Source organism: Beta vulgaris, chromosome 5, assembly GCF_026745355.1.
Source record: "Beta vulgaris subsp. vulgaris cultivar EL10 chromosome 5, EL10.2, whole genome shotgun sequence".
Taxonomy (NCBI): domain Eukaryota; kingdom Viridiplantae; phylum Streptophyta; class Magnoliopsida; order Caryophyllales; family Amaranthaceae; genus Beta; species Beta vulgaris.
The window spans coordinates 22,770,708-22,796,809 of record NC_079206.1 but is presented as its reverse complement, the minus strand read 5'-3'; the positions used below and the strand labels follow the sequence as shown (position 1 = coordinate 22,796,809).

Sequence of the window (26,102 nt, the reverse complement as noted above, 5' to 3'; positions counted from 1 at the left end):
TGTATTCTTTTTGGTGTCTCTAGTGTATGAATATGGATCGAAACTGGATGTATGGTAATCGAATTTCGACGAAATTCTCTAAAGGGTTAATGAATTTATCAAGAGTTGCGTTAGAACATCAATCGGAGAATGGGTCAAAGTTAGTTTGTGTTGTTGTGATTGCAATAACTCAAGGGGGTATCGTGATATGGATCAAATTAAAGATCATTTGATTCGTCGTGGGTTTAAGAGTAACTATACTAGGTGGACATGGCATGGAGAGTTTTATGATGTGGGTATGAGCTCCACTAGCTTGTGTGATGATTTGCATGTTGATGAGGTTGAGGTTGAGATTGAAGAAATGGTTATAATGAGAATGATAGGGTAGATGATGAAAATGCATGGTAGATGATGAAAATGATAGAGTAGATGAGATGTTGCAAATTGGAGGATGAAAGAACCGATCGTCCGCATATGTATGATAGTATTTTAAGTGCAGCGGAAAAACCTATGTATCCGGGGTGTGAGAATTTCACTAAACTTTCTGGAATCCTACATTGTTCAATATGAAATCGAAGCATAGTTGGACAGATAAAAGTCTAAGTGAGTTGTTCACTTTTTTACAAGAATTGCTACCTGAAGGGAATGAAATGCCCAACTCTACCTACGAGGCAAAGAAATTGTTGTGCCATTAGGTATGGAATATAGAAAATACAGCATGTCAAAATGATTGTGTGTTGTATCGAAACGAGTACCAGGATTTGCGTGAGTGTCCTAGGTGTGGAAAGTCTCGATACAAAGTAAAAGAGAATAATGATGAGGGGATGAGAAAGAAAGAAACTCCGGCGAAGGTTCTTTGGTATCTACCAATCATTCGAGATTTAGGCGTTTATTTTCGGATGAAAATAATGCTAGATTATTAAGATGGCATGTGGACGAGAGGAAAAAAGATGGATGCTTAGACATCTGGCCGATTCTCCGCAATGGAGAAATATCGACCGAAAGTTTTCCGTTTTGGTAAAGAACCTCGAAATCTTAGGCTTGGACTTTGTACAGATGGGATGAACCCATTTGGCACACTAGGTACCCAACATAGCACTTGGCCGGTTCTACTGACAATTTATAATCTCCCTCCCTGGTTATGTATGAAGCGTAAATTTATTATGCTATCGCTTCTTATTTCGGGTCCTAAGCAACCCGGAAACGATATAGATGTGTATCTTGACCCGCTTCTTCAAGATCTGAAATTGTTGTGGGATGAAGGTGTTTCCATGTTCGATGCGTATGCGAAAACTGACTTCACATTGCGTGCCATGATATTTTGCACGATTAATGATTTCCCGGCTTATGGGAATTTGTCAGGGTATACGGTTAAAGGAGCAAAGGCATGCCCTATTTGTGATGAGAATATGATTGATAAGCGGTTACATCATTGTGGGAAGAATGTGTACCTGCATTATCGTACATGGCTTCCTTTAGATCATCCATTCCGTAGAAGAAAAAGTTGTTCAACGGAAAAGTGGAGATGAGAGAAGCCCCTGTACCTTTACGTGGAAAAGAGGTTTCTAATAGGGTAAAGGATATTGAAACAATTTTTGGCAAGCCTTCAAAAGTGTCTCAAAGAACTTATACAAGAAAAGATCTAAGTTTTGGGACCTTCCGTATTGGGAATGTTTGGAAGTCAGACATTGTCTTGATTTAATGCACATTGAGAAAAATGTTTGTGATGCCATTGTCGGACATTGTTGAATATTCCTGGGAAGACAAAGGATGGAGTTAAAGCTAGGAAATACATGGCTGAATAGGCAGACCAGAACTAGCACCTCAGGAGCGGGGACAACGCTATTATCTTCCACCAGCTTGCTACACTTTGTCTAAGAAGGAGAAAACTAGTTTTTGTGAGTCCCTGCATAGGTTAAAGGTTCCTGCTGGATACTCGTCAAATTTCCGAAACCTTGTTTCACTGAAGGACTTGAAACTTGTTGGTTTGAAATCTCATGATTGTCATATCTTGATGCAGCATATATTACCTGTTGCAATACGAGGAATTTTGCCTTCCCAAGTAAGATATACAATCACAAAATTGTGTTTCTTCTTCAGTATCTCTACAAGGTGATTGATCCTAACATTCTAGATAACTTGCAAGCCGATGTAATAGAGACGATGTGCCGATTTGAAATGTACTTTCCACCATCATTCTTTGACATCATGCCTCATTTGATAATCCATCTTGTCAGAGAAATTAAACTTTGTGGGCCCGTTTGTATGAGGTATATGTGGCCTTTTGAAAGACATATGGGTACTCTGAAGGGTAAAGTGATGAATCCAGCTAGACCAGAAGCAAGTATTGTGCAAAGAACAGTTGCTGAGGAAGTATCTGAATATGCAAGTCAGTATTTAGCACGTGCACAAGCAATTGGTTTGCCAAAATCTAGACATGAAGGAAGGCTTGAAGGTTTGGTACCATTGGAGAAAAAAGATTGTGTCTTGATGGAGAGTTGAAAGAAAAGCAGAATTGATTGTGTTACAAAATCTGAAACAAGTTCATCCTTACTTAGATGAGCACATGACTGTGCTTAGTGTTCAGTATCCATTGTTTAATGAACGTGACTTGATGATTGAGCATAATCGGACGTTCGTTGATTGGTTTAAAGAACGAGTTATGAACCAATTATCTGATACTCCTAACGATGTATCGGATATATTGAAATGGTTGGCATATGGGTCAAAGACGCAAGTTCTTTCCTATGAGGGGTATGACATCAATGGTTATACATTTTATACTAAACGGCAAGATGACAAATCCACGATGCAAAACAGTGGTGTTACGATGAGGCTTTGTCATCAGAGTATAAAAGTAAAACAGATAGAACGATTGTTGAGACAATGAAGTCTTACTATGGGTTCATTGAAGAGATATTAGAACTTGACTAGTTGACTTAAGATTCCGCTGTTCCAATGCAAGTGGGTTGATATTCGTCGTGGTGTGAAGAAAGATGAACATGATTTTTTACATTAGTCAATTTCAGCCGGTTAGGACATCATGAAGATAACTTAATATTGGCATCACAAGCAAAACAAGTATTCTACATGGTTGACCCTGCCGATTCAAAATGGTTTGTTGTCATGGAAGGAAAAAGGAGAATACTTGGAATTGATGATGTACACGATGAAGAAGATTACGATGCACAATTCAATGAAGTCATTGCTTCGTCAGTAGTCATTCCAAGTACATTAGGGGAAGATCTAGACACAAATTACATTCGTCGAGACCACAATGAGGGATTTTACGTTGGCAAAGAAATAGCTGATTAATAGGTAAATTATGTAATATTCACAACTACTAATGTTTATAATCTTTAATTATTTATTTTGTGTTTGCATGTTCAAATAATTGTGTATTAATTTATTGATTAATCTAACATGTACATGGTTTCAGGTGTAGTGATGGCAGATGAGACAATGCGTGATTGATGAGTGAGATTTGTCTCACTCATAGGGTAGTTTTAAGGCTACTTTTATTTAGTTTCTTTCCTTTTTGTTATTCTTCCCCTAATTTACCTCTTGTGTTCATTAATTCCTCTGTTATATATATTTGTTTTCTTCTCCCTACTATTCTATTTGACCTTTTTGTAGGAATTTCAATAATTACAAGTTCGAAGCATTGAACGGGGAGGAAAAGATAACCACACACCAAGCATAGAGTGGGCATTTTTGCTAAAATAAGAGCTTTTGGAAAGATTTGTGCATAAGAGTCATATTCAAACGGTGATAACTTTCACCACACAAGGTATTTTTCAGTGATTCAAGTTGGAGATGAAAGTTTAGCTCGATAGCTTTCCAACAAATGGTCACAATCCCGATTCCGATGAAAAATGAAAGAGATATGGCACTTTGAAGTCAGGCGCGTTTTCTAGCTCGCCCGAGCTGATACTCGCCCGTCCGGCTTTCAGCCCGCTCGGCTTTACCCAGCCGCCCGGGCTGCTGAAGAGCAGAGTTTCTGCCTCGACCCTGCACCGTCCAGGCCTTAACCCAGCCCGTCCGGGGTGACTTGGTTAGCCCGCCCGGGCCCTTTTCCAGCCCGCCCGGGCTGCTGTCGCTGCTTGTTTTTTCTCGGCCCGTTTTGCTTTAGAACGTTGTAATTGGGGGAGTATAAATACCCCCCTTAGTCCAATTTAAGAAGGGGGATTTTTCTATTCACCATTCTTAGGTTTAGAATATTTTGAGGGTTTTAGGGAGGATTAGCCTCCATAGCTTAGTTTAGGGAAAAAGTGAGAAAACTCAAAGAAAGATTGAAGATTTGGAAATTCAAGGGTGACAACTTGTATTTGAAGATTCAACAATTTATCAATGAGCATTTCTTACTCTCTCTCTTCTTTTCTTGCTTTATTTTAATTGTTAGCATTGTTTAATCTTCATGTTTAATAGTTAATCTAGATTAGACTTTTCTTTTCCTCCTTGTTTCTTCTTCTTTGTTCACTAGATCTTGATTTAAATTTTTTTTTTGTTAGGTTTTTGCTTTTAGATTGGTGATGTCTTGCTATTTTCTCCATGATTAGAATGACTAGTAGTGTAATGGGTAGTGAATAGTTAATCAACTAGGATTGGGAGTTGCCCAATTGTTGTTTCCATCCTATTTACATGAGTAGAGTTTATTGGGTTGGTTATGCTTGAGATTGTGCAATTTCAATTTTTGGTGTTGATTGGTGACTTAGTTGATGAGAGCTCCATCACCTTTTGATCCTTTGTTGCCCATTTAAAGGTTTACTTTTATGTGGATGACCTTCATGATTGATTGATTTGTTGCACATCACTTGTTGATTAGTATTAACTTGGGTTTGATTTCAATTCCTAACTTGGCCTAGTTAGGTGATAACGCCTCGAAACATAGGTTTTGTTGCCATAATTAGGACTCTAAACTCCCTAACAACGATTTTAGAGGTGTTTAGGTTTGTTTATTCCCTTTGCATATCCCCAGTGCATGTCAACCCCCTTATCTCTACTTGGTTGTTGGATGTGAACTTATGATTTTGGTGATTTCTCATTCCTAGTGCTTTTCCTATTTTGATTTCAGTAGTTTATACCTTTAGTTTAACTAAAACTTGACGATTTCTTCGGTCTAGCTTATTGTCAAATTAACACATATTGGTGCACCTTAGTCCTTGTGGAGAAATGACCCTTGCTTGTCACTTTACTTAGTTTAGTGGTCTAGTTAGGTTTTGTTTGACTTTAGGAGACTAGTGACGACCTAGTTTTCCCTATGTCAGTGATGCATCTGATGAGCCCCAGATTACTAATGCAGCTGCTACGAAGAAGAAAAGTAGGCCAAGAGGTCCTACAGAAGGGATACGCTCCAAACCCGGCATTCAGAGAGTTCTTGCTTGGGATGAATGGATACGTCCGATTGGGCGCTATGCTGGTGAGTACAAGATTTATTGTGGGGAGATCAGTAGAAGCAAAGTCTCTATCTTGTACGACACTTGGGATGATGTTCCAGAAGGCACGAAAAACACTTTGTGGGAAGATGCTAAAGTAAGTAACCTTATTTTTTAAATAAACTAATTGAGATTATGTTTATTATTTTAATCGTTTATTATTAATTGGTTTATTTTTGTATATTGAAGAGAGAATTTGGAATAGAAGAGGATGTTTTGAAGAAACGAGATGTCTTGACTACATGTGATAAACGGTGAAGAGATTTCAAGTCAAGATTGGTGACCAGATGGATTACGAAAACGAGGAAAGGGCCTAACAATGATAGGCGACCATACGTGATGTATCCTTTCATCACACGAGAGATCTGGGACCAGTTTGTACAAAAATGTAGCTCTAAGGAGTTCCAGGTATGTAATTTATAATATGAAATTATATTTTCATTACATTCTTTAATATTGACTAGTTACTAAATCCTATATTAGGCAAAAAGTGCAAAAGCAAGAATCTCTCAAGCTGCTAACAAGCATCCTCATTTTTTGGGCCAAAAATCATATGCGGAGATGATTCCCATTTGGCAAAGCAGAGGGTATATCCCTTCCGCTATAGCATCATCTGTTGACTCATCTACATCATCAGTGATTTCCTCCTTGCCGGATCGGACATTGCCTTGGCTTCTCGCGAGATCGAAAAAAGATAAGGATGGAAATTTCTTCTTTCCTAATGAAGAAACACAAAAGATAAAAGAGTCCATTGTAAGCATTGTTCAAATTTTATGACATTTTTCTTGTCTCCTTACTTGTCTTCTACTAATCATATGACTTTTTTTAACTTGAACGCAGGATGATTGGAAAAAGAAAGAAGCTGAAGGAGAGTTTGTTCCAGGTCGGATGGATGATGCTCTTTCACGTGCTCTGCAGAGAAAATACCGACCTGGGTGTGTGCTAACAGCTGGGCGTAGCATTGGGATTACATCTATTTGGGGAGATTCTGATCGGAGCAGTAGTGCTCGCAAGGGTAAGGGCATGGATGATGAGGAGATTCAGGCATTGGAGGCTAGAGTGAGTCAAAGAGTTAGGGAACAGACAATGGAAGAGATGAACTCGAAGATAGATGCAATAGTTCAAGAAAGGATAATGGCTTTTGCGACGCAGTTAGGTATTCAAGTACCAACTCCTTCCACTCCAGTCGTTCCTAGTAGCTGTCAATCGGGGGGCAATGATCCATTTGTGGACTTGCAGGTATATTGTCATTTTATATATGTTCTAGCTATTATATTATGCTTCTAAAACACTTAATTGATGTCATTCTTTTATTGGATGTTAAGAGTCAAGCTCCATGTCGCTTGGCAATAGCGGACGTCACGAGACCGATCATTGTAGCTGAGGGTACCGTTCATCCACGAGGACAGGAATCATCGTCACACCCTACGATCGCCGTGAAAGTGAGTGTTGATGATTTTTATGCGGATTACGCGGATGCTCCAGTTCCACTCCTTACTCCATTCATCACGAAACTCAGTCAAGCTGAGGGTTCTTTCATACAATGGCCGAAAGAGTTGGTATTTCTAGTTTCAGATAATCAGGTAACTTATATTTCGTATTATGATTTAGTATATAATAAGAAATCTAAATGTATATACTTAGAAATCTTGATTTATATAAACCAAATAATCTTTATTTTATATATAATATGAATTAAAACGAAATCGATTTGAATTAGGAACATATACCTCAAGAAGGTGCAAAGAAGAAGAAAAAGAAAACAGTTGCTAATGATCCTTGCACCGATGAGTCTGCACATAGGCACATAGGATATGTCTGATGCGGTCAAGGAGATGCATCGTTTATTTTGCCAAAAACCTGCAGATGAGCCTTTTAGTACCGAAGTTAGTAGGGGTTCCTGCTTCAACTATCGTTCTGATCAGATGATCATTCTCTCCCGACAAGATGTTTTTCAACTTCTGACGGGAGAATGGCTTAATGTATCCGTTTTGCAAGCATTTATGATGTAAGATTTCTCAAACTCTAAACTAATCAAATTTGATATTTATTATTATTATTGGCATCTAACTATAAATATTTGGAGTGTAGGTTCTTGTCAGATGATAGTGATGTGAATGGAGATTCAAATATTGGTTTCATGTGTCTTAGTATGATTTCGGAGACCATGCTACGCCATGAACCAGTTGCCGCGATCAACTACATGCAAAGGACATTGAGAGCCAATCGAAATATGAAATACATCATGCTTCCATACATTGAAAAGTATGTTTTATTTTCCAACTTCCGTACATTGAAAAGTATGCTTCCCTTTTATTTTTATATATGAACTTATCACATTTTGTTGCATGCTTTAGTCAACATTGGATTCTTCTCGTCCTTTCTCTACACAAAAAAACGGTAGATGTATTTGATTCGCTTAGGAGATCAGATAGATCCTTAGCTATCAAGGAACCGATGCATACATAAGTTAATAATTCTTATAATTCTTAGGAAAAATTGTTAAGAATAAGCCAACCTTTGCGTTGACCGCTTTTGACAAGTCAACCTTCATTTATTCCAGTAGCAAGTAAAGCTTGTACATGAATTAGCTTTTAACGAGTTGTTTTACTTATGACCTGAACAACCCCTACAATTTTGTTCAGTTTTAATTTTCTCACGGAACTTTTATAAAATTCAAACAGTGCAAATATGTTCTAGAGAACAATTTAATGAGTTCTAGAATACACACTTGTTAAAACTGAACAAAATTGTAGGGGTTGTTCAGGTCATAAATAAAAAAACTTGTTAAAAGCTAATTCATGTAATATATATATATATATATATATATATATATATATATATATATATATTATATATATATAATATATATATATATATATATATATATATATATATATATATATATATAATATATATATATATATATATATATATTTCCCAACGATTTCTTGGGTTATCCATATTACAAAGGAGACTCTGCCGAATTTTCCCCTCACAATTATTAATATGAATGTTTGTTTAGTTTTGAATCATCAAATTTTAGTAATATGTAAACAAACCAACGAAAAATCTGAAAAAAACGAAAAAAAAAAAAAATGTAGTAAGCCATTTGCGTCGCACATGGCAAAAAGTGCGACGCAAATTGATCACAATGTGTGTCGCACATTGCACAAGGTGCGACGCACATAGGTAATGTGCGTCGCACATTGCCCTGCTGCCCATGCCAAGCATGGGAAGGGAAATGTGCGTCGCACATTACCTTTGTGCGTCGCACCGAGGCAATGTGCGATGCACATTTCCCTTCCCATGCTTGGCATGGGCAGCAGGGCAATGTGCGTCGCACCGAATATAGGTGCGATGCAAATAGCATAACCATCTGCGTCTTTTCTGATGCGACGCAGATCGTTTCCTAGTCATTTGCGTCGAGGGCTTTGGCGTCGCACCTGGATCCGACGCAAATAGGCGCCTCACATCCGACGCAAATTGCCTTTTCTGTACTAGTGGGTGTCGCGAATACAAAGAGAGGTTACGAATAGTTTGGGATGATTTGTCTAGAAAGTGTGAAGTTGCACAATTAAACCTTCATGATGATCAAAATAGTGGTAGAGAAGCAACAATAAGGTCTTGAAATTTGGAAAAGCTCAAAATTCAAATGACCTACTGGAGATAAAAGAGTGAAAGATAGCTCTTGAAGATTCGAGTAGCAAGTGATTTTTCAGGAAGGCAAAATCAAGGAAGAAGAAGAATGAGATCTAGATGATCAAAGACAGGCTAGAGGTTTGGAAAGCTAGAAAAGAAAGACATCCATGAAGTGATTTTGAGATTCATTGGTGATATTTTCCAAAAAGATTAGATAAGTAACAGAGGAGAAACATTGAATCTCTCAGATGAACTTGGCAATCTAATCTCGACCATTTCCTACGAATATAGGGATGCCTTAGAGATCATAGTAAGCCATCAAGAAATTATGGATGCAATATTTCAATTGGGTGCTCTTAAGGCGCTTGGACCTGATGTAATGTCGGCAATGTTTTATCAAAAGAGTTGGGATATTGTGGGGAGAGATGTTGTAGCAGCGATTATGCACTTCTTTGATAATGGCTATCTACTTAAGGATTGGATCTCAGCCTAATTTGTCTGATTTCGAAAGTTGAAAGAACGGAAGAGTCTGGTCAATTTCGACCTATAAGCTTATGCAATGTCATATACAAGATCATCTCCAAAGTTTTAGTTAATAGATTAAAACCCATCATCCAGGCTTTGGTCTCATCGTTTCAAAACGCATTCATTCGTGGAAGATAGATAGCTGTTTATTGGCGCATGAAGTGGTTACTATCCTGAAGCGAAGGAAGAGGGGATGTGAGTATTTGGCAGCATTGAAAATGGACATGTTTAAAGCTTATGATAAGGTCAATTGGGGTTTCATGCAATGGCTTCTAGATCGCAAGAGGTTCCCAACAAAGATCAGGCATTTGATAAGCAGTGCTTTACAACAATTTCGTATCCGATTCTTATTAATGGTGAAGCAAAGGAAAGATTCACGCCCGAATGTGGTCTCAGACAAGGTGACCCGCTCTCTCCTTACCTATTCATACTAGTGATAGAAGTGTTTTCAAGGATGATAGTCAAAGCTGAAGAAGATGCGTTGTTTCAAGGAATCAGGCTAGAGGCGTTCCTTCTATTTCGCATCTTTTTTTTGCAGATGACTCACTTCTTTTCTTTAGAGCTAACCCCCCTATGAAGTGATTAAAGTTGTCACTAACTGGTTTAGTCAGGTTTCAGGGGAAGTTATCAATTTCTCTAAATTAGTGATTATGTTCAGTACTAACACTCCGCAGAGATGCAAAAGCCTAATAAGAAGTATTAATAGTACTCCTTCAGCGGAGGAACTACGGAAATACCTTGGGAAAAACATTGAATTGATGGTTGTAGCTCCAGTTTATTCCTTCCATTGGTAAAGAAATTCAGAAGAAGATGAATAGCTGGGAACATCTAGTTCTTCCTGCTTCCAAAAAGAATATCATATAGCATAAATGCAATCTTCTCTAGCTACTTTCTTGTGGAGGAATGGTAGAGACTCTAAACCAATATACTGGAGAAGAAGGGATGTCGTCATAGAACTTCCTAAGGGGATGGGTGGGATCGGTATAAGGAATGTCAGAGCGTTTAATATTGCTATTTTAATCGAGTAAGACGTTCGGTTGCATAAGAGATAAGATCTTCTTGTTTCTAAAGTGTTGAGATCCAAATACAAGGAGTCGTCACTTTCTATTGGACTGAGTGGGAAAGAAATAGAATCTGCATCGTGGGGTTTTTGAGGAATGTGTTGGACTGTCAAACAATGTAAAGAAGGTTTTAGCAGAATTATAAGGAATGGGAAAGGGACACGCATTCTTTAAGATAGATGGGTCCAAGGTAATCCTATCACTCTGAAGAGAGGTATTTCTTTGGAAAATCCGGGGTTCCGGAAAGTCGAGAACCTAATGAATATTGGACCAAAAAGTTGGAACACATCTCTTGTTTGGAATTTATTTTCTAAAGATAGGATCCTTTCTACTCATATTCTCAAAGGGGAAGTTCAAGATTATTATGTTTGGAACAAAACTACTTCTGGTGAAATCATTACTAAGGATGTCTACTCTCTTCTTGTTGAAGCGCGTCATATTCAAGGGTCAAGCAGTTTAGAAAGGAAATTTTGGGGAAAATTGTGGGCTATAGAAATGAGGCCAAAATGGAAAATCTTTCTCTGGAGAGTTATTAATTAATATATGAATCTTAGGAGAAGAAACATTAAGGTAGATGCGCATTGCTACCTTTATAGGAACACAGTGGAACATGAGGCACACCTGTTTAGATATTGTCCTATTAGCGCAAGAGTTTGGTGTGGATCACAGTTAGGTATTCAAGTTTATAATTCAACTTTTGTTCCGATTAATTATTGGATTGCAAACTTCTTGCAGAAATTTTGGAAATATAATGGACTTCGGAGTAATCGAGCAAGATGGTTTTGTGCATATTTGTGGGCTTCGTGGAAACATCGGAACAATATGTGATACGTAATTGTAACCCAAATCCGTTTGATATTCTATGAATGGTAGACAAGTACGTAAAAGATGAAGAAGAGAGATCAAACTACCTTGAGAGAAAAAAGAATAAGGTTGATAAGAGAGGGGAGGTTCAAAAAGAAATATTGATATTGTTTGGTAGACAAATAGATAAAGTGTGTATGATCAAGGTAGATGGTGCATGGAAAAGAAATGTGAGAAAGGATTGTCCTTCTGCAGGTATTGGATGGGCTGGAGTTTTGGAAGATGGTCATTTGTTCAAAGGTAATGATAAAATTAGGGCTAACTCAACTATTCAATGTGAAGGCTTAGCGGTGCTTAGAGGTCTAAAGGAAGCATTCCAGAAGGGAGCTAGGAGTATCCGGGTCTTTACAAATTCAAGCTTGTTTGTAAGTACGATGATAAAGAGAGAATTTTATTTTCAGATGGCTAGTATAAGTTATGATTTGTATGCTATCTGTAATAAGTTCAATTATTTTTTGTGAAATTAGGAATGTTGATAGAAGCTTAGTTCAAGAGAGTTATGATCCAGTTGTAGCAGCTAGAAATGGCAAGCTCATTTAGGTTTGTTTTGGTGTTTGTGTTTATTGTTTGCTCTTACTATCAAAAAGGAAAAATGAAGACTTACCCAAATCCTTCCCTATCCCCTTTGCCTTACTGCACTCCTTTGTCATCTTCACCCCCACCTAGTCGCCTGTATCATATGCATGGATGGTGATGGTGATGTAGGTGAAGAAATTTGAGGAGCCAATTTGATAAGTCCGCTTGGTATATATTCCACACTAATTTCTGTCTCTCAACTACTAAACATGTTCTTTATTTAACAGAATACCTAATAAAACATGTTCAATGGTAAATTAAGGTCTCGTCTCATGATCTGTTTTTTTGAAAAGGAGTTCTCACCTCATGATCTTGACCTGCTACGTATGAAAACTTATTACAAGCCACTGAATGCATTTACACAATCCACGTTGTCATTTGTCACCACATTTAAGGCTTATATAACTAAAAATAAGGCTCCGTTTGGTAGGGCGTAAAATATTTTCAGTGTAAAATGATTTTCATGGAAAACAATTTATAATGGAAAACACAATTTCAAAATTAGTTTTCCGTTGTTTGGTTCGATGTAAGAAAAGTGATGAAATGAAAAGAAAATGAAAGGGAAAGTAAGGAGGTAGTGAGAGGAGTGTACAAGAGAGATAAGGAAAATAGTTTTCCCTTCATTTTGAAAGGAAAATAGTTTTCCATCATTGGAAGAGTAATTTTACCCCAAGGGAAAATGATTTTACACTCTTTTGCCAACCAAACAATGTAAAACTGAAAATAGAGGAAAACAGTTTTCCGGGAAAACGTTTTACACCCTACCAAACGGAGCCTAAATGGTTCAGCATAGCCAATACGACAGGAATACGAAAAACCCCATCGAATACACTTGGTATGCTGGGACTCCTTACGTCATTACGTGCCTATATCGGGATCGATTCCAAGTTTCCAAGTAAAGTGGCAACTCATATCTATTGTGAAAAAAGGAAAATGAACTATTTAGTGTCCACCACGCACAATCAGACAGACTCTGCTAACACAAATTGCAATACTGAATGCTAGTGGGATCAAACATACACATGAATTGGAAGAGATGATTTCGTTAGAAGATTACCAATATCCAAACCAAGAATGAAGAACATTAAGTTCTACAAGAGAAACAAGCTTCTATATTCTAGTATCCTTGATCAAAAAGCAAGAAATATTTCTACTATACTTCACTTTGGCCCTGCCCTAGCACTCATTGACACATGGTAATTAGAGCTTCTGTGTTTGCGGTAACTAGTATAAACATCATCATATTGACTAGCCTCATTGAGATTCACCGTAGCTCCAAGGCCCAACCTTCCAGAGCCAAATGATCCCGTTTCTGTTTCTCTTTCTGCATCTGATTGCAAGTTTGACGGAGGAGGTATACAAGCTCCTCCCTTGCGGACCGGAGAATCTCTTTGATAGTCATCTTCATATCTAGCTTCGGATCCACTCATTGGCCCTTCAGAAGGATTGACCTCCCCGATCTCCTTAAAAAATTTAGACACTCTCTCCAAAAGATCAGATTCTGGTATATCAGATGGTGGTATGGTAGTTGGAATGTCTAGAGGGCTCATCGAAGAATAGGGCACACCACTTCCTATCTGCTGTTTTTTTACCATTCCGGGTATGAGACCGGGAGGAAACAAAGGGTAAGGTGGTAACTTTTCACCAACATTAGCAGGAGGTTGCGGTAATGTAAGTGGTGTAGCTGATTGGTTCGGCGGAATGGCTGAAATTAGAGGTAAAGAACCTGCAAATCCACCTGGTGAAACAGTATGTGGAAGAAATGGTGGACCAGGAGGCATTGCTGAGGTGAGACCATGTCTATCAGGCTGTTCTTGATTAAGTAAAGAACTTTGTTTGTCCTGCTGCCATTGTGGAAGGTTGATTGATGCTTGGTGAGGTATCCCTGCATCAGGGAAGATAAAATAGAACGATCAATTTCTACAATTAAAGAAAATAATTCAATATGGAAGTCCTAACATAAGATGCATCTTATGTTCAAGATGTCATTTTTAAATACAGTGATACATATTTTATGCAGCAAAATGCCAAGATTTCTACTGAGACGATTCAGGAATAGCAACAATTCAGTACTCAACACACCCCCCCCCCCCCAAAAAAAAAAAAAAAAAACCAAAAAGGAAAAGAAAAAAGAGCTTCTCTCAGAAGATTAGGTTTGCGCTTAAAGGCATAGTTGTTACTGGTGCCATGCGTGCTGTCTATCCAAGGGAAAATTAAATTATTAAGCGAGTAAAGAGATAGATCCTACCGCCTGAAAGTGAAGGATCAGCAGATGAACCACGTAGCTCCTTGGGAGTCCCCAGAAAAGAACTAGCTGGTGGTCCTCCAAGCATCTCTCCGTCGAGCGCATGAATAGTTTCTTGGTCATAAACTTCTTTTGACGCCCAGAATTGCACTATTTTCTGCAATCGTGACTGGTTTTCTTCCTTATTTTGGGGATGATGGTAAATCCTTGCCAGCATAGAGCCTAGAACAGGTTTGAATGCAAGGGCCTCATTATCAGGTTCATGAGGATTGGCACGCCGCTGGAAGCTGTGAATTCAGGTAACTAAGGTCAAAAAACACGACAAGAGATACAAATCACACAATAACAGCATATATTAACATCAACATCAAGCTCTGTCGGTGCCTCTAATGAGGTTCCTGCCCAAGGTGAGGTAAGTAAGGGGTTGGATGTATCATGTATGCAACCATATCACCACAATAACAGAGGTTGTTTCCATTGGATCCTTGATCCAGAACAGAACAACCATCAGTAACGTCACACTAAATATGAGCCATTTTTATTTAATGTGTTATTTTCCAAAGCCATAGAATACTAATCTTCCAGCTCCATTCCAAAAAGGACACTACATCACCACCATATGCATACACAATTACTCTCTCCATATTACTAATTTGAGGTTCAACTTTGATAATTAGTCTCTTGAATATATTGGCGTAAAGTAAAAAACAAAAAAAAAACATCACACAAGCCCTTTTCACTTCTCAATTTTACTTGTGAGCATTTGTAAATGGAAGAAGTATAGCCACATGATTAAAGTTACATAAGTGATGAGAAAAAATGCCTCGAGATAGAAGGGAGAAAGGAGAGATGTGAATACTATTAATGCATTATGTTAATGTAGTCAATGGCTGAGTGCAACACGTCATTTAAGAAAAGATCATGGAAAAGAAAAACCACACTGGAAAAGAAAAGAGTAGCGTCACCAGAAATCATGAGGTTATAACCAACAACAAATCCACAAGATTACTGACCAATAAAAGATTTTCAACAATGAACAAGTCAATTTTTTCTTTCGAACCAGCAATTGGAATAAAAACACTTCCAGTCTTATCGACAAATACCTGTCAAAGAGGATATCATTTGCAAGGTAAACAATGTGCAATTGCTTCTCAGAATCTTCCAAAGTAAAGACCCTGTCTCTCAATGCTTCGGCAAGAGCAGGTGCAAAAGGCGACCTCTGCATAAACCATGCTTTTGCACCTTTGATCGACTCCTTAGTACCAGTGAGGTTGACAAGCACATTGTTCAACTCCATTGCAATATCAGAAGGAAGTGGACCAGAAAGACCTCTAAATGACTTGGATTCATAGTCCAGTCTACCATCACCCATGTAAGGCTGAGAATAAGGTGGTTGCTGATCATAATGAGGGAAAGGAGGTTGGTGTATCTGAGGTGGGCCCAACATTGAACCAGAAGCTGCAGTAGCATTCATAGGGGGTGGATGAATTCCAGGCATAGAAGGGGGAAAAGGGGCACCAAAAGGACCAGGAGACCGAGTAAATAAAAATAGCTTATAGCGATAGTATCCATGACCCTCACCACCAAACAAGAAACTATAATCTGGGTTTTTATGTTCTTTCTCACAGACCATCGCTTCAAATCCTGGGCCATTTTTGGCAACGTACTCAACTAGCTTGTCAATTCGCTTCCGCATTTCTGGATCTGGAGGAGGAGGAGCTGGGGGAGGGGCAGAGTCATATGGACCTCCAGAAAAAGGAGAGGGTACCAGGTGAGGAGGCATGTGAGGGGGGAAGGCTGGTGGAGGCTGTTGTTGCTGCTGAAGATGATGAAGATGTGAGTGGGGAGGATGAGGATGCATTTGTTGAGGATGCTGCTGATGCTGAAAAGGGTACTGTTGGACAGATGGATGAGGAGGTAGAAACGGAGGACCATGAACTGAAGGGGGAAACTGTTGATGCTGTGGAGGATACCCATACTGTTGTCCAGGCATATTAGCTGCCTGTTGTTGCTGCTGCGCAAATGCCATTGCAGCATAATCATGTGGTGGACGATCCATCAATCTTTGGACCTATTTTCCCACTTGACAATGGAACTCTTGAGAAATCCTCCTGTATACTAAATGCACTGCAGAAAACGATGTTTCCAATAAGTTCTACATATTGGAAACTATACCAGGGAAAAAAAATATGAATCAACCATATATAATTACTTTCATTTCAAAACAATAGGTTGAGTTTGGCTTCTTGTTTTACGTTGATAAATACTTCCTCCGTTTCTAAATAAGTGCAACATTTGCATAGTGTTTACTATTCACATTTTAAACTTTAATTAGCTTTGGTGATTTACATTTCAAGAAAAACATAGTCATATGGGATCTTGTTAGATTCGTCTGAATGTGAATTATTTTAATATTAACTTTTTATAACTTTTACTTATTGATAATTGAAGATATTGATGGTTAAAATAATGCATTGGCAAACGTGAAAACAAGAAGTGTTGCACTTATTTAGAAACGGAGGAAGTATATGGTTAAAAGTATATATTAATCTAAAATGCCAAAATTAACTTGTTTGAATCAAATCTAATACTTCCCCCGCAACAAAAAAAAAAAACTGCAACAATTGTGGAGGGCACGGACTCCTGGGGCGTTTTTCTTAATGGAGTACTAGGGGTATGATTTGGCTTTGTGAGGAGAAAGTGAGGTAAAACTGACTACCATACCAACCACCACTGCCACCACCAGACCACCTTCACCACTGCCACCAACCACCACCTTCACCACTACCACCGCAACCACCAAAACAACTACCTTCGAACTTGATGCAAGATCGAATAATCTTTATTTGCTTTGTTAGGTTGTTGAATGGTTTTACTTTACTCTTAAAGTAAAGGTTTTACATGTAACCAAAAATATGTCTTTTATTGTTAAGTTAGTTTAGTAGTAGAGTTGTATTAGTTGAATAAGGTCCGAAATTATTGAATTGTGAATGGCGTGTAAGGATGATGCCTTGATGCCGTGTGGTTTTAGATGTTTTAAGGAAAGTTTTGCACATCTTTCCTTAAGCTAGTGTTTCCCTTAAATTCTGGCAACATTCTAAGCTTTAATTTTGGGGAACTTTCATCATTTCTTACTAGTAGATAGGTCATGATATAGCCTGGAGAGCAAGGTTGTTTGCTCATCCTATATAAGCAGTGGCGGGGCCAGGATTCTCAAAGTGGGGGGACAAAATTCGACCGTCAAACATTCGGAAAAAAAATATGTAAAAAAAAACAATACAACACAACTTGTTTAATACTTAATGTTTTACATTGAAAATTCCAAAATACTTGTAGTCATACCATCTAAGAAATATGACAAAAAAAAATTAAACTAATTAGAAATTTATAATTGATAAACATTAATCAATTACATATCAAAGTATTCTTCTTCAAACCAAACTATTCAATATTTTCAATTATAAATCAACTCATATTTATAATTTCCTAATTAGAAATTTCAAATTGCAAACTAACAATTTCCTAAATCATGAGTTCATGACCAATTCCAATTTCCAAATCAACAACAATTCAACAAATCAATCAACAACCCTAAATCCACAATCACAAATTAACATTTCACAAATATCATAACTCAGTAATTCACAACCAAACAATGTAAATTGAAACTAAAACTAAAACTTAGGGTTAGTTAAGAAAACTTACAAACTGTCTGAAAAATGTAATGGGGGCCGGCGAGTCGGATAGTCGGCGACGGCGACGCGTGGGCGGTGTAGGTGGCGGTGCGCGGCTTCGCTTCAGCCGTCGGCCGTCGCAACTCTTGGCTTCCTGTTCGAGACTTCGAGTGTTCGTGACTTGTCTTCGTTCCTCACCGGTCGTCGTCCTCGGCTCCGACGGCTGTAAATATCCGGACTCCAATCGACCGTCGACGTCTTGTCGTCTTCCTCAATCTCTCTTCCTCAGTCTCTCACTCTCTCTCTTCCTCAGTCTCTCTCTCTTCATTCTTGAGCGTCTTTTTTTCCAAAACATTTCAAGCGTCCTGACTCCTTCCAGCGTGTTTTTTTTTCGATTTTTGGCCTTTTTTTTTAGAAATTATTTTTTAAAAGTTGGGGGACATCTATCCGGCAGAGGTGGCCATGGGCCGGGCTGGCCCGCGGGCTGCACGAGCCCGGCCCATTTTCGGCCCAACCCGAGCCCGTTATGGGCCCGGCACGGACCGCTGGCCATAACATAGGCCGTGGGCTTTGCACGTTTGGAGATTTTAGATTTCGGCCCAGGCCCGGCACGAGCCCGTGAAATTGGCCCGTTCAGGCCCGTGGGCTGGCCCGTGGCTGGGCACGTAGGTTGGGCCCGTGACCTGGCACGTGGGCCTAATCAATTTCGCTGCAAATTGTTGGCTGTTGCTAAGAGCCATTGAAAGCTTCCTTCTGGCTCTTTTGCTTTTCATTGCAAATGGTGATGTGACTTGACATTGTGTGACAATGACAAGTCACTACTCACTCTATGCAAATGCACAAATGTTACTAGCCTACTACCAGAGTACCAGTACTAACAAATGCACAAATGCTGAAATGCAATTTTGCAATGGCTAAATAACAAAATACACAATTAAGATTTTCCAACGTTCATTTCACAACAGCTAAATTTACAACGGCTAATTTTTTCCTTTCTCTATAAATACACCAAAACTTCAGTATTTTTTCCAAACAACTCATCACTCTCATCTCATCATTCATTCTTCTGTATTATTTCAATCTCCTCAATTTAGAATTATCAAAGTTCTCAATTCCTAAATAACAAAATCTCTCAATTATACATTAACACTTTGCTCTTAAAATAATTAATAGTACTACTACAAAATTACTTGTTCTTTGGGTGAAGATTTTTTGGAGATCATTCAAGAAACCTTTAAAGTTGCGATTCTCACATTTCCTAATACTATTTCTACTATATTGGTTGTAAGATCTAACTCAACTGTGTTTCAATTATTTTTAGTTTATTATTACTAATCATTTTCTATTTACAATTATATTATTAGTACGTTATTAGCTATTAATTATTATTGTTAATTGATTCCTTTTATATTAATTACTGTTATTTTTGTTAATTTTAATTGAGTATAATTTGTTTTTGTGAATTTGTTTCTGTAATGGCATCAAAACCAAATACCTCCTCCAAAAAAGCCAAACACATAGCTACTTCTAGTGACCAACAAAACCCAAATATGTCTATGCCGCCACCTCAAAACATGGGATTCAATCAGTTTAGCAAAATGAACCAACCGTTTTCTGCATTCGATATGAATGCCCCTCCGGGATTTCAACCAAACGCATACCAACCCTATTACGGATTTGGCACACCACAAGATCCTAGTTCTTACCATTCCACCCAAACTATACCTCAATTTTCATCAACAATGCCTAGCATGGGATCCGGATCTAGTGGTCAATCAGTGGATAGGCCCTTCTCCGAAATCCCAAATCCATTAGATGAGTGATGTACGGAAGAGGAAATGGCAACTAAGAAACATCGAAAAAGTAAGGTTTGGGGCTACTTTTTATTAAATAAGGATGAAAGCAAAGCTAAGTGCAAAACATGTAACATGATTTTATCTGCTTTATCTAAACAAGGGACGGGTCACTTAGTTAGACACTCCAAAAAATGTGGTGAACCCTCTAGCGATCCAGCACAACCCAAAATCTCTCAGTATCATCCACACGGTTTCACTTACAATTATGAGAGGGATAGGGACGAACTCGCGCAAATGCTTGTGCATGCTGAACAACCTTTTCTTTTTGCTGAGAATGAACCTTTTAATAATTACATCAACAAAGCACTACAACCTCAACACAAGCCAATTTCTAGAAAAATGGCTCGTTCATCTGCGATGAGAAACTATTTAGAGTATAAAGAAAGGTTAATTCAACTATCAAGTAATCTTCCTTGTAGAGTTTCTTTAACAGCAGATGCATGGGATGTTGGTTATGGACTACATTACTTGTGTGTGACTTGTCATTGGATAGATGATGAATGGTTGTTGCAAAAGCGTATTATTCATTTTAGAATGTTAGAATACCCCCACACTGGTCTTAACATTGCTCATCATCTAATACAAGCTATTGATGAGTATGGTCCTAGGACTAGAATTATGTCCATGACTTTTGATAATGCAACATCTATGACATATAGTGCAAACATGGTCAAACAACAATTACCTGATTTAATTTTAGATGGAGAAGCACTTCACATTAGATGCATTTGTCATGTTTTAAATTTATGTGTGAGAGATGGAACTACTGCTATTGGTCCTTTTTATGAGAAAATTAGAACTGCAATTCTTTCTATTAACAGTTCTTCTATGAGACTTCAGGAGTGGAAAGCATTTCTGCGTCAGCAAAAGCTAAAAGTGGTAAAACTCAAAGCCGATTGTCCGACTAGGTGGAACTCCACTTATGACATGTTGAGTAGGGCAATCGAGTATAGAATTCCAATAACGATTTTCTTCAATCAAAAATTTCCACAAATGGCTTTATTAGAAAGTGATTGGAATAATTGTGAAAAGTATATGAACTTCTTACAATTGTTATATAGCATGACCCATTGCTTTTCTTCTGTTTATAATCCATGTTCTCAATCTTTTCTTAGTAATGCATGTTTACTTGCTCAACTTTTTTATGAGCATCGTGGCGAAAAAACTTATGATGACTATCTTCCAGCAATGGAGGTGAAATGGCGCAAATATTATACGGAGCTTCCTATTATTTATGTTTTTGCTTCTATTTAGATCCAAGGCAAAAATATGATGGTACTTTCTTGTTACTTGATATTTATTTTCAATGCATGCTACTTGAAAGTGATGTTGGAGCTTTTAAAACTAATGTGACCACTCGATTTTTCGAACTATTTAGAATTTATGAAATTAAATATGGAACAGTTACTCGATTTGCTCCTTCTCAATCATCCAAGAGCGTAAGTAAACGGTCAAAAGGTTTACTTGCACAAGCTGCTAATATGATGTCTAAATTTTCTGGTAGTGAATCATCCCGAAGAACTCAAAGTGATGTTTCTGAATTACAAATGTATCTAAGCTATGATTTTATGAAAGGTATGGATGATGAAGAAAAGTCTGGACTTGACCTACTGGAGTGGTGGAAAGGACAAAGCACAAAGCATCCAATTTTGGCGGCGATGGCTCGTGATATTTTTGCTATCCAAGTCTCATCAGTTGCATCTGAACGAGCTTTTAGCGCATCAGGAAGAGTGCTAGATGATAGAAGATCAAGTTTAAAACCCGAAACTCTTGAAATGTGTGTCTCTTTCAAAGTTTGGTTAGATGCCGAAGATCGATCTCAAGATAAGTCGTATGTACTAAACGATAATGATGAAGGCACGTCGGCTTCTGGATCTAATAGTTCTCAATCAATTCAATTAGCCGACGATCTTGAACAAGAAATAGATGATGATGATGATGAGTGATGAAATGTAACTTTCCTATTGTTTGTAATGTCTTTAGTTGTTAAGAATCTAGACATCTAGTTATTTTGTTCCTTTTCAATATTATCAAGAGTTCAATAATAAATTTGAGGTATTTTTCAAGTTACAATGTTACCGTAAATAAATTTTCTTTACTTTTTACTTTTTTTTCCACTATAATTAACTTATAAATACAAATATATAAAATAAAAAATAAACTTAAAAAAAGAAAGAGAGAGAGAAATAAAGCTTACAATATAATTCTAGTAAAGTGACAACAAATCTAACAATGCTAGACAAGTAGTGAAGTAGACCTAAAAAAACAAAACACCTAAAAAAACAAAACTACTTCCATAAAATTGCCACAACCACATTATACAGGAAACTAATGGCAGATACATAACCCCCAATAAAATATCTATCAAAAAGTTCAAAAAAGGGTAAAAAAGTTGAAAGTGACGTTAAGATAGGTGAATCATACATTAAGGACACTAAAAAATATAAGTCTTAATCACATTCACAGCCCACAGTTCAGAATTCAAAGGCTCAGAGGGAAACAAAAGAAAAAAAGGGCCCACATATATAAAAGATGTGATAAGTGATAACTGTGAACTTGCCAAGTAAACAAAAGGCATGTACTGCATAATAATCTGTACAATTCTCCTTAGTAATATTCCTTTTACGCACAAGGCCCGCGGGCAATTTTTTTTTTTTCAAAAACTGTGATTTTCGGACCAGGCCCGCGGTGAGTACGAGCCCGGCCCGCCAGGCCCGTGGGCCATGCCGTGCCAGGGACAAGTTTCCCACATTTTCAGCCCGGCCCGGCACGGCACAAGTTTGATGGGCCACGGGCCTGGCCCGGCCCGTATTCCACTTCAGCCCGCAGGCCTGACCCGTGGTCAGCCCCAGCACGGCCCGTGGCCAGCTCTATCCCCATGTCTCCCCCAGGTGGCTCCGCCACTGTATATAAGTACACGTCTGGTCCATAATAAAGAAAGAATGAGTTGATTTGATAATGTGTGAGCATTGCTTATTTCGGTTGTTAACCAATACAATACTTGGTGTGACTTGTATTCATCTTCTAATTAGGATTAGGAAGAGACCCTCTAATTCTTGTGAGAATCAAGAGTACTATCCTTGTTTCTACTCCCTCCGTCCCAATTTATTTGCTACAAGCACTTTTTCACAAAGACCAAGGAGGGAGTGGGGACCATTGGCATAAATGGAATTAACAAAAAAGCAAATAGGTAAATTGTGGGACCTATGTATTATATATGGGAACATTTACAAAATCAAGAAGGGAGTGATGACAAATTTGTAAATAAAGTGTAGGACCTATGTACTATATATAGAAATATTTGCAAATGTAGCAAATAAATTGAGACACCCCTAAATGGCAAAATGTAGCAAATAAATTGGGACGGAGAGAATACATCTCATTGTCAGTATTCCTTCATAAAAAGAACATAAAAACATCACTTAGATTATAGAGCAAAACGTTTGAGTTTTCGGACTTAAAAATTCATATCATAAATCAAACTCTAGCAAAGTGAACCCATAAACTCCTTTGAAACCAAACCCAAGCAAATCAAAACCCTAACAAAAACCCCAACCCCCCATGAATGCAAGCAAATTGCAACCACCACAAATCGAACCCAAGCAAACTGCACCTGCCACAATTCACCCACCACCACCTTCGAAACCCTAACAAAAAAAATCGAACCCCCAGGCCCCACCAGATTGAAAATCAAAATCGAACCCTAACCCAGTAGTCGAAATCAAAAATCACCCCCAACCCTCACGAAATAGAAAATCGACCCCCAACCCATGAAATACAATGCTTCTGGCGGTTCGTCATGAGTAGAGGTGCTAATGAGCCAGGATAGCTCGTAGACTGTTCGAGCTCGGTTCGAGAGGGATTGACTCGAAGTTCGGGATCGGCTCGAGACCTTAACAAGCCGAGCCTAAGCTACCTTAAGCTCGGCTCAAAAGCTTACGAACAGGCTCGACAATTTTTAAAATACTCAAATTATTTCATTAATGTATAATATAGGTTAAAATAATTAATAACTATGGGGAAAAATGGTAGTCTTGACTCTAAGACTACACTAGAGATCTATTTACATGTTTGATAAATTAAAAAAATGCCTTAAAAAAAGAAGTAAAAAAACATTTCAAAAAAAAAGAAAAATAAAAATAAGGCAATAATAAAAATGATGAGGATTCTTCATTTGTGTATATAAAACTAGCCCTCAATTAATTAACTTAATTATTTTTGAAATTATATATATATAAATATTTGAAGACATTAGAACAATCTAAGTGGCAGCAACATTACAATTTACAAATATGAAAAAGCTTGCAGTAAATCCTTAAGTCTAACTCCTACATTAGCATCGTTGAGTTATATTGTGGGAGATTTGTGAAGTCCCACATTGGTAAGGTATCAAGGCAAGAGGTGAACATGATGTTTTAAAATGGCGTACGGGAGGAGAAGGTTCTAGAACAAGTAGAAGTTGGGCCTAACTTATTTAGTGGGCATGACTATTTGCTTCCATGGTAGTTTAAAGTTTGGCAAAATTATGTTAGGCGGTACTAAGCCTGATATATATACGATATGTTAAACTTTACTTCATATGTGAAATTTTTAGTTTTCGAGCCGAGATGTACCTCAACCATTCTCGAGCCGAGCTGAGCCGAGCCGAGCCTATACATGTTCGTCTTGGTTTGGCTCATTAGCACCCCTAGTCATGAGGTTTTGCAGTGGTTAGGGTATTGGTGGTGATGCTTAGGGTTCATGATGGTGGTGGCTAAGGTTGAGCCTGAACATGGTGGAAGATTTTGGGTTGAATGTGGTGATGGGTGGTGATAGATGAATAGGTTGAAGTTGGAGTAATTGGGTGAGAAGTTGGTGGAAAATGGAAATTATGAACTTTAATTGATTTGTGGTTAAACTATAATGATAATTTGGAAATTGTTGCTTTTTTTCATCATGGAGGAAGTATTACTTTCAATAAATTAGCATTTAGCATTCTTTTGATAAATAAGCTAACAATTAAGGAAAATACTTATTAGTTACCACATACATATAGTGTATATTTTCAAGTTGTAGCAGCCCTTTACAAGACCGTACCATGTGTCACCCTCCTCTAAGAATGACAACGTTTCATATCATACTCATAATCGACATGGCACATGACTTGACACAATAGGACGTCTACATTGTTTACTCACAAAGAACAAACTAACCGGAACATGCTTCAGACCTATAACCTCTCATTTGCTTTCACAAGATAGTGTCACAACCACTAGGCGATAATTTTTATAATTAGTTATCAAAAGATATAAGTATGTATAATGTACTTGTACATTCTATAACTGACATTAGATTTAATTATCACATAAAGTGAACAAGATTTGTAACTGAAATCCATTAATAAGCATACCTTCCCAAGCCCTTCCCCAAATTCTCCACCTCTTTGATAATATAATTATCCTTTCCAGGTAAGGGCTTCTCTCTAAAAACTTGATTTTACTATTAAACTTAAGGTTAAACTTGAGATAATGATCTTCATGTATTTTTTTTCTTTTTTTGGGTTAAACTTCACACTAAATTCTAAAGTTGTAATTATTCATTTTGAAATTAGAACTCCCAAATTGAAGAATCATTCAGGCCAATTACTAGTTTACCACTATTAGAATATGAATACCCATCGGATCTAGAAGAACAAAAGCACTTAATGAGATCATATGAAAGGCAATGTAGGAAGTTTACGAAGTTTTTCATATTAATTAAGAGAAGTGAGCATTCTGGAACAACTATGGGAAAGTTCGTCATCATTTTTTGTTTTCAATTTTTAGCTTTTTTGAAAATTAAAGACAAAAATGTGGATTCCAGCTTTCTATTATCTATTTTCAAAGTTAGCAAGATTATAATATATAGTATGACAAATTTCACTCATTATACCACTTATCCTCATATGACTTCTAAATTATAAAACCAAAAACTGAAAACTGACAATAATGTTGAAACGGCACTAAAATTACAATCACACAGTTTGGATTTAAGAAAGAGGGAGTTAAAAAAAATTACGGTCAAAGTTGCAAAAAGGGTTTATGGCATATGATTTTAAAAGGAGCCGTGAGATAGAATCGGCCCATTCCCTCTTCCATTGGAGCATGTTTGAAAAAGGATAATCCCATGATTATTTTCATTAACCAAAACTGTTTAAATACAATCAATTATGTCCTATAATCTAGGCAACTATCAAGGAAAGAGATAAATATATACAATATATTTAC

General features: G+C 37.6%; 1 protein-coding gene across 2 annotated transcripts in view; it reads right to left on the bottom strand.

Moving 5' to 3' along the window:
* Positions 1 to 13,105: 13,105 nt before the first annotated feature.
* LOC104893122 (uncharacterized) overlaps positions 13,106 to 26,102 on the bottom strand; it is a 35,028-nt gene continuing 22,031 nt past the window's right edge. The window contains exons 1-4 of one of the 2 annotated variants that reach the window (XM_010679203.4): positions 18,033 to 18,372; positions 15,431 to 16,454; positions 14,331 to 14,614; positions 13,106 to 13,967 (exon numbers count right to left, since the gene is read on the bottom strand). In XM_010679203.4, coding sequence (XP_010677505.1) covers positions 13,243 to 13,967; positions 14,331 to 14,614; positions 15,431 to 16,386 — 1,965 coding nt within the window. In that variant the 5' untranslated portion in view covers positions 16,387 to 16,454; positions 18,033 to 18,372 and the 3' untranslated portion in view covers positions 13,106 to 13,242. Of the gene's footprint in view, positions 13,968 to 14,330; positions 14,615 to 15,430; positions 16,455 to 18,032; positions 18,373 to 26,102 lie in introns of those variants that run through there. The other variant, XM_048644706.2, reaches the window with a different exon arrangement.